This window comes from Nicotiana tomentosiformis, chromosome 2, assembly GCF_000390325.3.
Source record: "Nicotiana tomentosiformis chromosome 2, ASM39032v3, whole genome shotgun sequence".
NCBI classification, from domain to species: Eukaryota; Viridiplantae; Streptophyta; class Magnoliopsida; order Solanales; family Solanaceae; genus Nicotiana; species Nicotiana tomentosiformis.
Genome location: NC_090813.1, coordinates 20,861,973 through 20,877,443, shown reverse-complemented (window position 1 = coordinate 20,877,443; position 15,471 = coordinate 20,861,973). Strand labels below are relative to the sequence as shown.

Sequence of the window (15,471 nt, the reverse complement as noted above, 5' to 3'; positions counted from 1 at the left end):
CCTATATCTTAGTTGAATTGTCCTTATTTGGAATCATTCGACTTGTGTTAGCTCCCTTGTTGTTGAACTGTACATTGCGGGCCATTGTTATACATTATTTTTTTCCTTGTTGGGCTGTTCTTATTATGACTAGCATTATCTATTATGAGTACTCCTTGTGAATTTGTTCCTCCGTTTCTTTGAGTTCTGGAATTTCTGAGTTGACTTATTTGTTGTAGCCTTGTACTATTGTTATTGTTGTTGTTGTACTTGTTGTTCTTGCATATTTACTTTGGGACTACGAGGCGGTACCTCAGGAGATCCCCCTGTCTTGCATATTTACTTTTGGGACTATGAGGCGGTATCTCGGGAGATCCCCTATTGAGAATTTACTTTTGAAACTACGAGACGGTATCTCGAGAGTGCCCTTTGTTGACATCTCTTACTTATGGGGTTGCACGAGGTTTCTGCCGTGCTATTGTTACTATTGATACTTGCACATGCGGTATGACAATGTGGGATATATATATATATATATATATATATGACAAGGTGGTCTATATATATATATATATATATATGGGTTACGCATGTGGCGAGACAAGGTGGGAACATTATTATGCACGTGTTTGATTTCATTCTTCATTGTTGGACTTGAGAGCTCGGAATTTGGCGATATTTCGAGGGCTTTTCAGAGGAAGCTTTGGGGTAATGATTCCTAACTCGTTTTTGGTTATATTCCATTAATCTATAGTTGTTTTCTCCATTTAATTTTGGATTTGGGGTTGAAAATTTGGGGGAAATTGAGAAAAGTTCTTAGGCTGAATTTTGGGATTTTGATCGAGATTTTGGTATCAGATTTGAGTAATTTTGGTATGAGCAAACTCGTGAGTGAATGGGTGTTCATATTTTGTGAGTTTTACCCGATTCCGAGACGTGGGCCTGAGGAGGCTTTTTAAGGCGATTTTCCAATTTCTTGCTTTAGCTTTGATTTCATTAGCTAGATTAGTTCCGTGTAGTTATATTTATGTTATGTAATTGATTTTGGCTAGATTTGGGCTATTCGGAGTTGGATATTCGTGGAAAGGGCATTCTTACTGATCGATTAAGCTTGGTTCGAGGTAAGTATCTTGTCTAACTTCGTGTGAGGGAACTACCCCTTTGGATTTGAGTCTTCTATGCTAATTGTAGTACGTGTACGCGAGGTGACGAGTACGTGCTCGGACTTATTTGTGGAAAATTGGCCTTTAGGGTTCTTAGGTCCTTGTATTCCCTGAATATGCATTTTTTTCTCGTTATGATTACGTTTCTTAATTACTAGTTTTACTTCTACCTGCTTTTATTATAATTAATTATTTCATGGTCCACTCTTGTTGTTTATTTGATTCATCTGTGCCTTAACCAAAATTGTTATCTCTTCTATTGTCATGTTATCTTTCCCCTAACTGCTTGTCTTTATTTAAAGTTATAATTATCTCTTCTGTAATTGTTCATCCTTAATTGAGACTATGACTATATTTCTTCTGCTTAGCCTTAATTGAATTTGTTGTGTCTCTTTCGTAATTGCCCGGCCTTAAAAGAAGTTTAGATATCCTATATCTTAGTTGACTTGTCCTTATTTGGAATCATTCGACTTGTGTTAGCTCCCTTGTTGTTGAACTGTACATTACGGGCCGTTGTTATATATTATCTCTTTCCTTGTTGAGCTGTTCTTATTATGACTAGCATTCTCTATTGTGACTACTCCTTGTGAATTTGTTCCTCCGTTTCTTTGAGTTCTGGAATTTCTGAGTTGACTTACTTGTTGTACCCTTGTACTATTGTTATTGTTGTTGTTGTACTTGTTGTTCTTGCATATTTACTTTGGGACTACGAGGCGGTACCTTGAGAGATCCCCCTGTCTTGCATATTTACTTTTGGAACTACGAGGCGGTACCTCGGGAGATCCCCTATTGAGCATTTACTTTTGGGACTATGAGACGGTATCTCGGGAGTGCCCTTTGTTGACATCTCTTTCTTATGGGGTTGCACGAGGTTTCTGTCGTGCTATTATTACTATTGATATTTGCACATGCGGTGTGACAAGGTGGGATATATATATATATGGGTTAAGCATATGGCGAGACAAGGTGGGAACATTATTATGCACGTGTTTGATTTCATTCTTCATTGTTGGACTTGAGAGCTCGGAATTTGGCGATATTTCGAGGGCTTTTTAGAGGAAGCTTTGGGGTAAAGATTCCTAACTCATTTTTGGTTATATTCCATTAATCTATAGTTGTTTTCTCTATTTAATTTTTGATTTGGGGTTGAAAATTTGGGGGAAATTGAGAAAAGTTCTTAGGTTGAATTTTGGGATTTTGATCGAGATTTTGGTATTAGATTTGAGTAATTTTGGTATGAGCAAACTCGTGAGTGAATGGGTGTTCATATTTTGTGAGTTTTACCCGATTCCGAGATGTGGGCCCGAGGAGGCTTTTTAAGGCGATTTTCCAATTTCTTGTTTTAGCTTTTATTTCATTAGCTAGATTATTTCTGTGTAGTTATATTTATGTTATGTAATTGATTTTGGCTAGATTTGGGCTATTCGGAGTTGGATATTCGTGGAAAGGGCATTCTTACTGATCGATTAAGCTTGGTTCGAGGTAAGTATCTTGCCTAACTTCGTGTGGGGGAGATACCCCTTTGGGTTTGAGTCTTCTATGCTAATTGTAGTCCGTGTACGCGAGGTGACGAGTACGTGCTCGGACTTATTTAATGAAAATTGGCCTTTAGGGTTCTTAGGTCCTTGTATTCACTGAATATGCATTTTTTTCTCATTATGATTACGTTTCTTAATTACTAGTTTCACTTCTACCTGCTTTTATTATAATTAATTGTTTCATGGTCCACTCTTGTTGTTTATTTGATTCATCTATGCCTTAACCAAAATTGTTATCTCTTCTATTGTCATGTTATCTTTCCCCTAACTGCTTGTCTTTATTTGAAGTTATAATTATCTCTTCTGTAATTGTTCATCCTTAATTGAGACTATGACTATCTTTCTTCTGCTTATCCTTAATTGAATTTGTTGTGTCTCTTTCGTAATTGCCCGGCCTTAAAAGAAGTTTAGATATCCTATATCTTAGTTGACTTGTCCTTATTTGGAATCATTCGACTTGTGTTAGCTCCCTTGTTGTTGAACTGTACATTACGGGCCGTTGTTATATATTATCTCTTTCCTTGTTGAGCTGTTCTTATTATGACTAGCATTCTCTATTATGACTACTCCTTGTGAATTTGTTCCTCCGTTTCTTTGAGTTCTGGAATTTCTGAGTTGACTTACTTGTTGTACCCTTGTACTATTGTTATTGTTGTTGTTGTACTTGTTGTTCTTGCATATTTACTTTGGGACTACGAGGCGGTACCTCGGGAGATCCCCCTGTCTTGCAAATTTACTTTTGGAACTACGAGGCGGTACCTCGGGAGATCCCCTATTGAGCATTTACTTTTGGGACTACGAGACGGTATCTCGGGAGTGCCCTTTGTTGACATCTCTTTCTTATGGGGTTGCACGAGGTTTCTGCCGTGCTATTATTACTATTGATATTTGCACATGCGGTGTGACAAGGTGGGATATATATATATGGGTTGCGCATGTGGCGAGACAAGGTGGGAACATTATTATGCACGTGTTTGATTTCATTCTTCATTGTTGGACTTGAGAGCTCGGAATTTGGCGATATTTCGAGGGCTTTTCAGAGGAAGCTTTGGGGTAATGATTCCTAACTCGTTTTTGGTTATATTCCATTAATCTATAGTTGTTTTCTCCATTTAATTTTGGATTTGGGGTTGAAAATTTGGGGGAAATTGAGAAAAGTTCTTAGGCTGAATTTTGGTATTTTGATCGAGATTTTGGTATCAGATTTGAGTAATTTTGGTATGAGCAAACTCGTGAGTGAATGGGTGTTCATATTTTGTGAGTTTTACCCGATTTCGAGATGTGGGCCTGAGGATGCTTTTTAAGGCGATTTTCTAATTTCTTGCTCTAGCTTTGATTTCATTAGCTAGATTAGTTCCGTGTAGTTATATTTATGTTATGTAATTGATTTTGGCTAGATTTGGGCTATTCGGAGTTGGATATTCGTGGAAAGGGCATTCTTACTGATCGATTAAGCTTGGTTCGAGGTAAGTATCTTGCCTAACTTCGTGTGGGGGAACTACCCCTTTGGATTTGAGTCTTCTATGCTAATTGTAGTCCGTGTACGCGAGGTGACGAGTACGTGCTCGGACTTATTTGTGGAAAATTTGCCTTTAGGGTTCTTAGGTCCTTGTATTCACTGAATATGCATTTTTTTCTCGTTATGATTACGTTTCTTAATTACTAGTTTCACTTCTACCTGCTTTTATTATTATTAATTGTTTCATGGTCCACTCTTGTTGTTTATTTGATTCATCTGTGCCTTAACCAAAATTGTTATCTCTTCTATTGTCATGTTATCTTTCCCCTAACTGCTTGTCTTTATTTGAAGTTATAATTATCTCTTCTGTAATTGTTCATCCTTAATTTAGACTATGACTATCTTTTTTCTGCTTATCCTTAATTGAATTTGTTGTGTCTCTTTCGTAATTGCCCGGCCTTAAAAGAAGTTTAGATATCCTATATCTTAGTTGACTTGTCCTTATTTGGAATCATTCGACTTGTGTTAGCTCCCTTGTTGTTGAACTGTACATTGCGGGCCGTTGTTATGCATTATTTCTTTCCTTGTTGGGCTGTTCTTATTATGACTAGCATTCTCTATTGTGACTACTCCTTGTGAATTTGTTCCTCCGTTTCTTTGAGTTCTGGAATTTCTGAGTTGACTTATTTGTTGTACCCTTGTACTATTGTTATTGTTGTTATTGTACTTGTTGTTCTTGCATATTTACTTTGGGACTACGAGGCGGTACCTCAGGAGATCCCCCTGTCTTGCATATTTACTTTTGGGACTACGAGGTAGTACCTCGGGAGATCCCCTATTGAGCATTTACTTTTGGAACTACGAGACGGTACCTCGGGAGTGCCCTTTGTTGACATCTCTTTCTTATGGGGTTGCACGAGGTTTCTACCGTGCTATTATTACTATTGATATTTGCACATACGATGTGACAAGGTGGGATATATATATATATATATATGGGTTGCGCATGTGGCGAGACAAGGTGGGAACATTATTATGCACGTGTTTGATTTCATTCTTCATTGTTGGACTTGAGAGCTCGGAATTTGGCGATATTTCGAGGGCTTTTCAGAGGAATCTTTGGGGTAATGATTCCTAACTCGTTTTTGGTTATATTCCATTAATCTATAGTTGTTTTCTCCATTTAATTTTGGATTTGGGGTTGAAAATTTGGGGGAAATTGAGAAAAGTGCTAAGGCTGAATTTTGGGATTTTGATCGAGATTTTGGTATCGGATTTGAGTAATTTTGGTATGAGCAAACTCGTGAGTGAATGGGTGTTCATATTTTGTGAGTTTTACCCGATTCCCAGACGTGGGCCTGAGGAGGCTTTTTAAGGCAATTTTCCAAGTTCTTGCTTTAGCTTTGATTTCATTAGCTAGATTAGTTCCTTGTAGTTATATTTATGTTATGTAATTGATTTTGGCTAGATTTGGGCCATTCGGAGTTGGATATTCGTGGAAAGGGCATTCTTACTGATCGATTGAGCTTGGTTCGAGGTAAGTATCTTGCCTAACTTCGTGTGGGAGAACTACCCCTTAGGATTTGAGTCTTCTATGCTAATTGTAGTCCGTGTACGCGAGGTGACGAGTACGTGCTCAGACTTATTTGTGGAAAATTAACCTTTAGGGTTCTTAGGTCCTTGTATTCACTGAATATGCAGTTGTTCTCGTTATGATTACGTTTCTTAATTACTAGTTTCACTTCTACCTACTTTGTTTCTTAATCGCGAACACGGTAGCTGGGTCGCGAACACAAGGCAATGGGGGCATTACCCTTCGCGAACGCGACCAGCTTCTCGCGAACGCGAAGCTTTAGGGACCTGGGGGAGGGGTCAGTCATTCTTCTACGCGGGAAGGAGGACTTGCGAATGCGAAAGCCACTCGGGCGGCTGCTCATCGCGAACGCGGAAGGCCCTTCGCGAACGCGAAAGGCCCTTCGCGAACGCGAAGAAGGCCTGACGCCCAGACCTTAAAAAAAACCAAAACGGGATTTTACCCATTTTTCATAAACTCTCCATTAGAGCTCAGCCTAGGTGCGATTTTGAAGAGAAAACTCAACATCAATTCATAGGTTTGTACTATTTAACTCATTTTCTTCCATTTCTAGCATCACCCATTAAATTTCTAGCCCTAATCTTTGTTCATTCATGGTAGAAAACTAGGGATTTAGGAAGATTTGGGGGTTTTTGCAAATTGGGGATTTAGACCTCAATTTTGGATCGGATTCCAAAACTAATTATATAATCGGGCTCAAGGGTGAACGGGTGAATGGATTTTGGTCCGAACCTCGAGTTTTGACCAAGCGGGCTCGGGGTCGATTTTTGACTTATTGGGGGAAAGCTTGGGGAATCTAAATTTATGCATTGTAATTGATTTATTTAGCAATATTTGATATTATTGAGTCGTTTGTGGATAGATACGAGTGGTTTGGAGGTGGATTCTATAGGAAAAGCGGTAATTGAGCATTGAGTGGCCTTTGGAGCGAGGTAAGTGTCGTGGTTAACCTTCACTTGAGGGAATAGGACTTGTTTGTCCATTTGCTATATGTTTAAATGTTGGGAAATAACGTATATGTGAGGTGATGAGTACTTATGCATTGTAGTCGGGTTAAAGCATGTGGGCGGGGCTTGGTTTCTTGCAATTATAGCTTCCTTTGTTCATGTTAGCCATGTTTAGACTAGTATTGTTAAATTGATCATTCTTATCATGTTTATGGATCTTCTGGTGATAATTGAGTATTGATTCCGAAGTTGCGGTTGATATTGTGGAACCAAATGTTGAAGTAAGGCTTGTACTTGTTATTCTATCTCCCTGTTGTTATTTGTTAATTGCATTATGGTAAGGGAGAGTGTTAATGCACGAAGGGTGATGTTGTGCCATATTGTGAGTTTTAATGCATGAAGGGTGATGCCGTGCCATATTGTGAGTGTTAATGCACGAAGGGGTGATGTTGTGTCATGTTATGAGAGTAAATGCACGAAGGGTGATGTCATGCCATTTCTATTAATTTTATGGTGAGGTTGAGAGTAAAAGCACGAAGGGTGATGCCGTACATTTTTCCTTTACTCTGTTTACTTGTTCTTATTGATTCATAGTACATTGACTGTTCAAGTTACCATTCTGCTATAGTTCTCTATCTCGTATTCCCCTCAGTATGTTTCCCCTCCCAATAGTACATGTTTAGCTATTATTTGTACATATATTGTTAAATTGCATAGGTTTGTTATATAGGTGTCTTGTCATAGCCTCATCACTACTTCGTCGAGGTTAGGCTCGACACTTACCAGTACATGGGGTCGGTTGTACTGATACTGCACTCTGCACTTCTTGTGCATATTTTGGTACCGGCCCTAGCTGATCATAAGGCTTAGCAGCTTGGATTTGCTCTCAGGAGACCCAAGATAGATCTGTTGGCGTCCGCAGACCCTAGAGTCTCTTCCTAGTTTTATCATTTACTGTTTCCTTACTTCAAAATAGTGTATTTTTCGTTTTCAGACTCTGTTTGTAGTAAATTATAGTAGCTCGTGAGTTGTGACTCCAGATCCGGGTGGTAGTAATTAATGAAGTTTTTTTTATATTATTTCGTACTCGTTGTATTTCATTTTAGCTTATTTGTTGTTATTTACTTAATTGAATAAGGATTGGCTTAATAATTCTCTAACATCGACTTGCCTAGCAAGTGGAATGTTAGGCGTCATCACGGTCCCGACGGAGAAAATTCCGGGTCGTGACATATTATGACTACTCCTTGTGAATTTGTTCCTCCGTTTCTTTGAGTTCTGGAATTTCTGAGTTGACTTATTTGTCGTACCCTTGTACTATTGTTATTGTTGTTATAGTACTTATTGTTCTTGCATATTTACTTTGGGACTATGAGGCGGTACCTCGGGAGATCCCCCTGTCTTGCATATTTACTTTTGCGACTACGAGGCGGTACCTCGGGAGATCCCCTATTGAGCATTTACTTTTGGGACTACAAGACGGTATTTCGGGAGTGCCCTTTGTTGACATCTCTTTGTTATGCGGTTGCATGAGGTTTCTGTCGTACTATTGTTACTATTGATATTTGCACATGCACCGTGACAAGGTGGGATATATATATATATATATATATATATATATATATACATGGATTGCGCATGTGGCGAGACAAGGTGGGAACATTATTATGCACGTGTGGCAAGACAAGACGGGCATTTATTTTACTATTGCACACGTTGCAAGATAAGGTGGGCTATGTCAGGGATTGATTTGTGATGACTTGTGATGGCCTGGAGGCATTGTTGTTGATACTTGTGTAGTGGTACACTTATCTGTGTGAGCTTTAATTTGTGGAAAGTTGTGTGAAGACATTCTACGTGCTGTCCATTTCTTTCCCTGTACTTACTAGATAGCATGAACTATGTTAGGACACTTTCACAAACATACACGTAGTTGAACACTCTTATCGGTTAAGAAGTTTTCTTGAAATTATTGAGTATAGATGAACACCCGTGTTTACTTGCCTTCTATGTAAGAATGGCTCTATTTGGCACGTGAGTCATCAGTGCGGTTATGAAGTATAATGAGGGCACAGGATGCCAAGTGTTAGGGTTCAGGTATTGGAACCCGTGAGTTGTGATTTGTCCGAGATTCGGTACCTCAGGAGTTTTTTGACTAAAACCTAATGTGAAAGGGGTTGTTGTTGCTGAGTTATTAATTGTCCTTGATGTATCTGTGATTTCGGATTTAGGTGTTGTTTACGTTCACCCTTTTGTGTCATTATTATGGTATTCCGCGGATACTTGTCGTTGTCCTTTCCTATTGCAATTACTGTATTGTTAGTCATATCGCGTAGTCTTTATATAGATATTATATTCTATTGTTTCTATACTTATACTTTGCTCAGGTTATTTAGTCCAGTAGGTGTCTTGACTGTTCCTCGTCACTACTCCACCGAGGTTAGTCTTGATACTTACTAGGTACCGTCGTGGTGTACTCATACTACACTTCTGCACATTTTTTGTGCAGATCCAGGTATTTCGAAGTCAGTTGATCATTAACTAGTTGTGCGGATTGTTGTTGTGGAGACTCAAGGTAAACATGTTGCTGCGTTCGCAGGCTTCGGAGTCACCTTCTGATTTGTATTCACATCGTTTACTTTATTTCAAACAGTTGTATTTAGAAAAATTATAACAAACTCTGTAGAGCTTATGACTTATACTACCGGTTTTGGGAATTGTAAATTTTATAGAGATTTCTATTTCAAAAGTTGTTAGATGTTATTTAATTATTGTTGTTATTCAGTAAATATTAGGCTTACATAGTCCCTAAGACTAGGTGCCATCACGATACCTAGACCTGGCAAAATGGTTAAAAATAATAATTATCCACCTAACTCAACCCACTAAAAATGGATTGGATAACTGACTTTTTAAAACCGGGTCCAATATGGATAATTATCCATATTATCCACTACAAAATGAGTAAACAAATGGGTAACCCATGGGTAAAATATGGATAATACAATTTTAAAGTTATTGTCGGCTATTTGCTCACCACTTCAATAGAAAAGCCCTAAATTTTCAATTCTTCAAATCTCTCCCCTTCTTCCCAAAGCATCACCGGCGACTTCTCCTGTGAGTTACAACTTCCGATAATTCTCTCTCTCTCTCTCTCTCTCTCTCTGACTTCTTTGCTCTCTTGGCTTCAATTTCTTTTCACAAGATTTTGGTTAGTCGGAACTTGGAAGCGTTTTGAAATCCCAGTGGGCAAACCAAGAGTAGAAGCTTAAAATAAGAGTGAAAGTGTTACAGGTTCGTTCAATAGAAGGAAGTGTCGGAACTCAAAATCCTAATGCAATTATGTTGCATTTGAAGGAAGCCAACCTTCAACAGATTCACAGGTTCATTCTTCTTCCTCGAGCATTATAATTGTTGAAATTAAAGTTTGTTGAAAATTTAGAAAATAGTTTAGTTTTTACCTGAAAATAGTGTAAAAGTTAATGTTGATGACTAACTTTGAGCAAATTAATTTGCTTGCTATGGTTTTGTGAAAACAGAATACCTACCAAGAGTATTTGAAGCTTAAAACTAGAGTGGAAGTGTTACAACAATCTCAAAGGTGAGAAAAACACTGAGTAGACCAAAATTAGATGTAATTTTTAATACCAGAGTACTGCATTCTCTATCACTTATTAATAAATTGATTTATGTCGAGCCTAATTTCTACTGTTTACTTCATCTTTTGATAGAGATGTCGATGGAAGGTATTGCTGATTGTTGTGAACAGAGCTCTTCAACTACGCTAAAACGATCAAAAAGATAATTTTCCACTGTTTGGGATTCTTTTGTTAGGGTAACAGAGCCTAGTATTTCTAGTGATGGAAAGTTTAAAGTCCAATGTACGCTTTGTAAAAAAGACTTCATATACGATCCTAAATTTGGAACATCAATTTTGAAGCGCCATTTATTGATAAAACATCCATTGAATAATGCAAAAGAGGGTCAAAGTGAACCGATAGATCAGAAAGTTTATCGAGAGAAATTATCGTTAGCCATAGTCAGGCATAACTATGCTTTCACTTTTGTAGAACATAAAGGCATCAGGGACCTTCATACATATTTAAATCCAGTAGCGAAGCACATATCAAGAAACACGGCCAAGTCAGATATCTTGAATATGTATGCAAGCGAAAAAGAACTTTTAAAAAATAAACTTGCCATTATTCCTAGTAGAGTGTGTTTAACATCAGATATGTGGACTTCATTAGCATCTAATGGCTATATATGTGTAACGGCTCATTATGTGGATTTAAATTGGGTGCTTCAGAAGAGGGTGTTAATTTTTCGTCATGTTCCTCCTCTACATTCGGGTGCGATTTTAGGTCTCTTATTGATTAACTTTCTTAAAGAATGGGGAATCGAAAAAAAAATCTTTACCCTTACTTTAGATAATGCTACTTGCAATAATGATGTAGTGAATAGTTTAAAGAATCATTTGTCTTTGATGCGTTCACTAATTTGTGACGAAATATTTCTTCATGTTCGTTGTGGGAATCACATTTTGAACTTAATTGTTAAGACGGGCTTAGAGAAGGCTGATGCAGCTATTGCGAAAATTAGAGAAGGTGTTGAGCATATCAAGAATTCAGAAATAAGAATAATAAAATTTGTGGAGTGTCTTAGTAATCTTGGTCTACCATGTTCTAAGAAGCTACGTCAAGATATGCCTATTCGGTGGAACTCCACCTACCAAATGCTTGAAAGTGCTCTTCTTTATCGGTAAGCTTATATTCACTATAACTTGCTTAACATTGATTTTAGACATGGCCTTTCTGAAGATGAATGAAAAAGGGTCGAGATTATAGCTAAGTTTTTGAAGCTATTTTATGATATTACGACCTTGTTTTCTGGATGTAAATACCCCACGGCTAGTTTATATCTTCCTAACGTATGGAGAATTAAATTTTTTTTGGAAGAACAAAAAAATAGTAGAGATTCAGTGATGAGTGAGATGGGGACTTTGATGTTGGGAAAGTTTAGGAAATATTGGGAGTCATATAATGTCATTTTATCTATTGCTATTGTTCTTGACCCTCAATATAAATTGAAGTTTGTTAAGTTTTGCTTTTCAAAGCTTCATCCTGAGGAGATTGCTAATGAAAAAGTGAAGGTTATTGAAGAGAACTTACAATTATTGTTCAAAGAGTACTTGATACCTTCGACTACAACCTCGTTATCGAGGGATCATGCTTGTAGTAGTGGTAGCAATGAAATGAGGGATGCATTTGATGAGTTTGAAAGTCAGTTGGAGTCAAGTACCGGTAAAACACAACTAGACTTATATTTGGAGGAAGCTAATCTTGACCGTAAAACAAATCCTAATCTGGATGCACTTGGATATTGGAAGGATAACAGGCAAAAGTATCCAGAACTCTCATTAATGGCACGCGATATCTTGAGTGTTCCAATCACCACAGTAGCCTCTGAATCTGCATTTAGTATAGGTGGTCGTGTCATTGGAAAGTTTCGAATTTCTATTCTTCCCGCAAATGCCGAGGCAAAGCTATGTACTAGGGATTGGATTTGTGGAAGAGAAGGTAAATTAATCTTCTCTAGATTGGTTTATTTTATTTTTTGAATAACTAATAAACTGTAATATTTTACATTTTTTCTTTTTAAATTGTATAAGATCTTGATGATGGATCCAACTCAAATGAAGAAGATGAGATTGTTATTGATCTTCAGCCTTATCTTGCGAAACTTAGAGGTAAGAGTGCCCTTTATTGTTCTCTTTCTATTTTCTTGTACTTTTGGGATTCTATTGAACCAACTATTCTAATATTTATGATGATCTGCTGCCAAGAAAAGTATTGTACTTGTGGGATTCTAGTGAATTCGGTTTTGATTTGCATAATTGCATTAGTGTCTTTTCTCCTCCTTCCTGCACTCCTTATATAATAAACTAGCTTAGTTTATATTTCTGTTGGATGTTGCTGGTGTTCTTTTCTAACTGAAACTTCTCCTTAGATATGTGCATGTTAATCGTAGGAACAGTCAATTTTACCACGTTATGAAGGGACTATCTGGTTTATCATTATTTAATAGGGTGTAAGGAAGTTAGATACAGTATGCAAGTAGTCAATCAGTCAGTTTGGTAGTACCAGAGAGAGCGAGAGACAGTTTGTCTCTTATGCTGGTTATTTGCAGTCTGATATAAATAATTGGATGCGTATGAATGGTGAGTCTAGGCCTCAGCTCCACTATCTTATTACCCTCAAAACTGGAATTTTCACTATGTGAGCAAAAGAAAGAAAAATACCACCTACATTGTTGTAGTTTTGTTGTTATTATTATTATTCTTTTTTGTGCTAGAAGTGTTGGGGGAATGTTGTACACCAAAATTGGACAATATCATGGCGATAGTTTAGTGACAAATAAAGAGTGGTTTCTATTTTTGGAAAAATCTTATTGCTTTTCTTTTATTTTTGCAAATTTTTATAACCTGATTGCTTCTAGAACATATCTTGGTTCAGTCTTATGAATAATCTAATCGCCTTTTGGTTGAAGGTTTAAGTTTCATCAAACTTTAGTGTCCTGAGTTTGGTGAATGGAATGTTAGTGGAAGGTTCAGTTTCCCAAAGTTCGAGTAGTTGGTAAATGGAATTTTCAATATATTTTGTTATCTGGTTTAAAGCGCACCATTCTTGATTCTTGCTGGTACATTTCGACGTATTTTGCTGGTGCATTTCAATCTATTTTATTGTCTTGATACTTACTATTTTGTTGTATGCTGCGGGAGTTTGGAGATCTGGTTTGAGCGAGCTCCTTTTAGTTTTCATTGTTCAACTTTCAGATTAAACCTTCAATTAATAGAAGAACTAAAGCAAAAAAATATGATACATTTCTTTGATCTTTTTCCTCTTGGTTGCAGTGGTGTAAAAAAAAGGAAACTACAATGTGAACTTGCAGATGACAAAATGGATAAGGGAACGAGAAGATAAAGAGAATGGATGAGAGAATTTATTGATGAAGAACTAGTCAATCCCCTACTACTTGAATTGAAGATGAAGAGTTTTAGTGAACTTTGTATATATTTTTATATTTAATCATAGTACTCAGTTGGAAAAATTAAAGTCACATATTTTGATACTGTTAAACTTGCTATAAATATTACCTTATCAAAAAACGATTGCTATAAAAATATGTGAACCATGTCGCTAGGAACTCATTACAAATTATTGAAAAATTATTTCAATAATGTTCTTCTGTTGCAAGTGGCAGGAAAATCATATTAGAGCTTGAAGCTAATGTGAATCCATGGATGGATAATATGGTTACTTATTTTATCCATCAGTTAACCCGTTTATTATCCGTATTAAATATGGGTTGGGTCGGATAATTTATTCTTTTTTTCATTACCCGTTTTGACCCGAACCATATTCGACCCGACCCGCCCGTTTGCCACTCCTAACGATACCCAACGGAGGGAAAAATTTGGTAGTGACAAGTTGGTATCAGAGCTCTAGGTTCATAGGTTCTACGAGTCATAAGCGAGTTTAGTAGAGTCTTGCAGATCGGTACGGAGACGTCTGTACTTATCTTCGAGAGGCTACGAAACTATTAGGACAGTTTCACTTCCTTCATTCCTATCGTGCGAGTTCATTGGTATCGAAGTTTGAACTTTTATCATTCCATTCTCTCACAGATGGTGAGGACACGAGCTGCAGTTATCGATGACGTTACCCCCGGAGCAGATGTCGCTAAGGGTAGAGGTAGAGGCCGATGAGGAGCACGTGCCACAGCTAGGGGACCTACCAGAGCAGCAGTTGAGGAGCCGTCAGTAGTTCCAGTTGGGGGGCAGGTACCGGAGGCGCCTACTGTTACCCCCAGACTTCAGGAGACCTTAGCACAGTTCCTGAGCATGTTTGGTACATTGGCTCAGGCGGGGTTGATTTCGGTTGCACCAGCTATTTCACAGATCGGGGGAGGAGCTCAGACTCCCGTCACCCACACTCCAGAGTGGCGAGTTCATGTTGATCAAGTTTCAGGTGTCATGGCGACACAGCCTGTGGTCCTAGTTCAGCCCGTGGTTAGGGCAGCATCATCTGAGGAAGAACAACATAGACTTAAGAGGTACAAGAAGTACCACCCTCCTACCTTTAGTGGATTGGCGATAGATGATGCCCAGGGTTTTCTGGAGGAGTTTCACTATATTCTCCGTACTATGGGTATTGTGGAGACGAGAGGGGTTGCTTTTACTATGTTCCAGGTCAGGGGAGCGGCTTATCAGTGGTGGAGGGCATATGAGTTGGATAGCCCGGCAGAGTTAGCTTCACTTACATGGGTTCAGTTTTCAGAGATATTCCTGAGAGAGTTTGTACCTCAGTCCCTTCATGATTCATGGCACACGGAGTTTGAGCAGCTGTGCCAGGGCACTAAGTCAGTGTCATAATATGTCGTTAGATTCATTGATTTGGCCAGACATGCGCCTGATTTGGTTGCTATAGTTAGAGAGCGTGTTTGTAGATTCATTGAGGGGCTCAGGCATGATATTCGGTTTAGCATGGCTCGGGATTTAGAGTCGGATGTTTTGTTTCAGTAGGTAGTAGGGTTCGCTTGCCAAGTAGAGGGCATGTGGGATCAGGAGAGAGAGGACAGGCAAGGTCAGGAGAGAGAGGACAGGGAGGCGAGGAGGCATCGTAGACCGGAGAGATCTACAGGTCTTTATTTTGGAGGCAAGGTACGACATGGTAGAGGTTTTGTGGGTCAGCCAGTTCAGTTTGCACTTCAGGCTTCGCACAGTGTTTCC

The 15,471-nt window shown here is 38.2% G+C and overlaps 1 protein-coding gene across 1 annotated transcript; it reads left to right on the top strand.

The window, feature by feature from the left end:
- Positions 1 to 11,673: 11,673 nt before the first annotated feature.
- LOC138904456 (zinc finger BED domain-containing protein DAYSLEEPER-like) lies at positions 11,674 to 13,601 on the top strand. Its single transcript, XM_070192955.1, has 3 exons — positions 11,674 to 12,259; positions 12,352 to 12,429; positions 13,594 to 13,601. Exons 1-3 carry the CDS (start codon positions 11,674 to 11,676, stop codon positions 13,599 to 13,601), a joined length of 672 nt encoding a protein of 223 aa, XP_070049056.1.
- Positions 13,602 to 15,471: the final 1,870 nt, after the last annotated feature.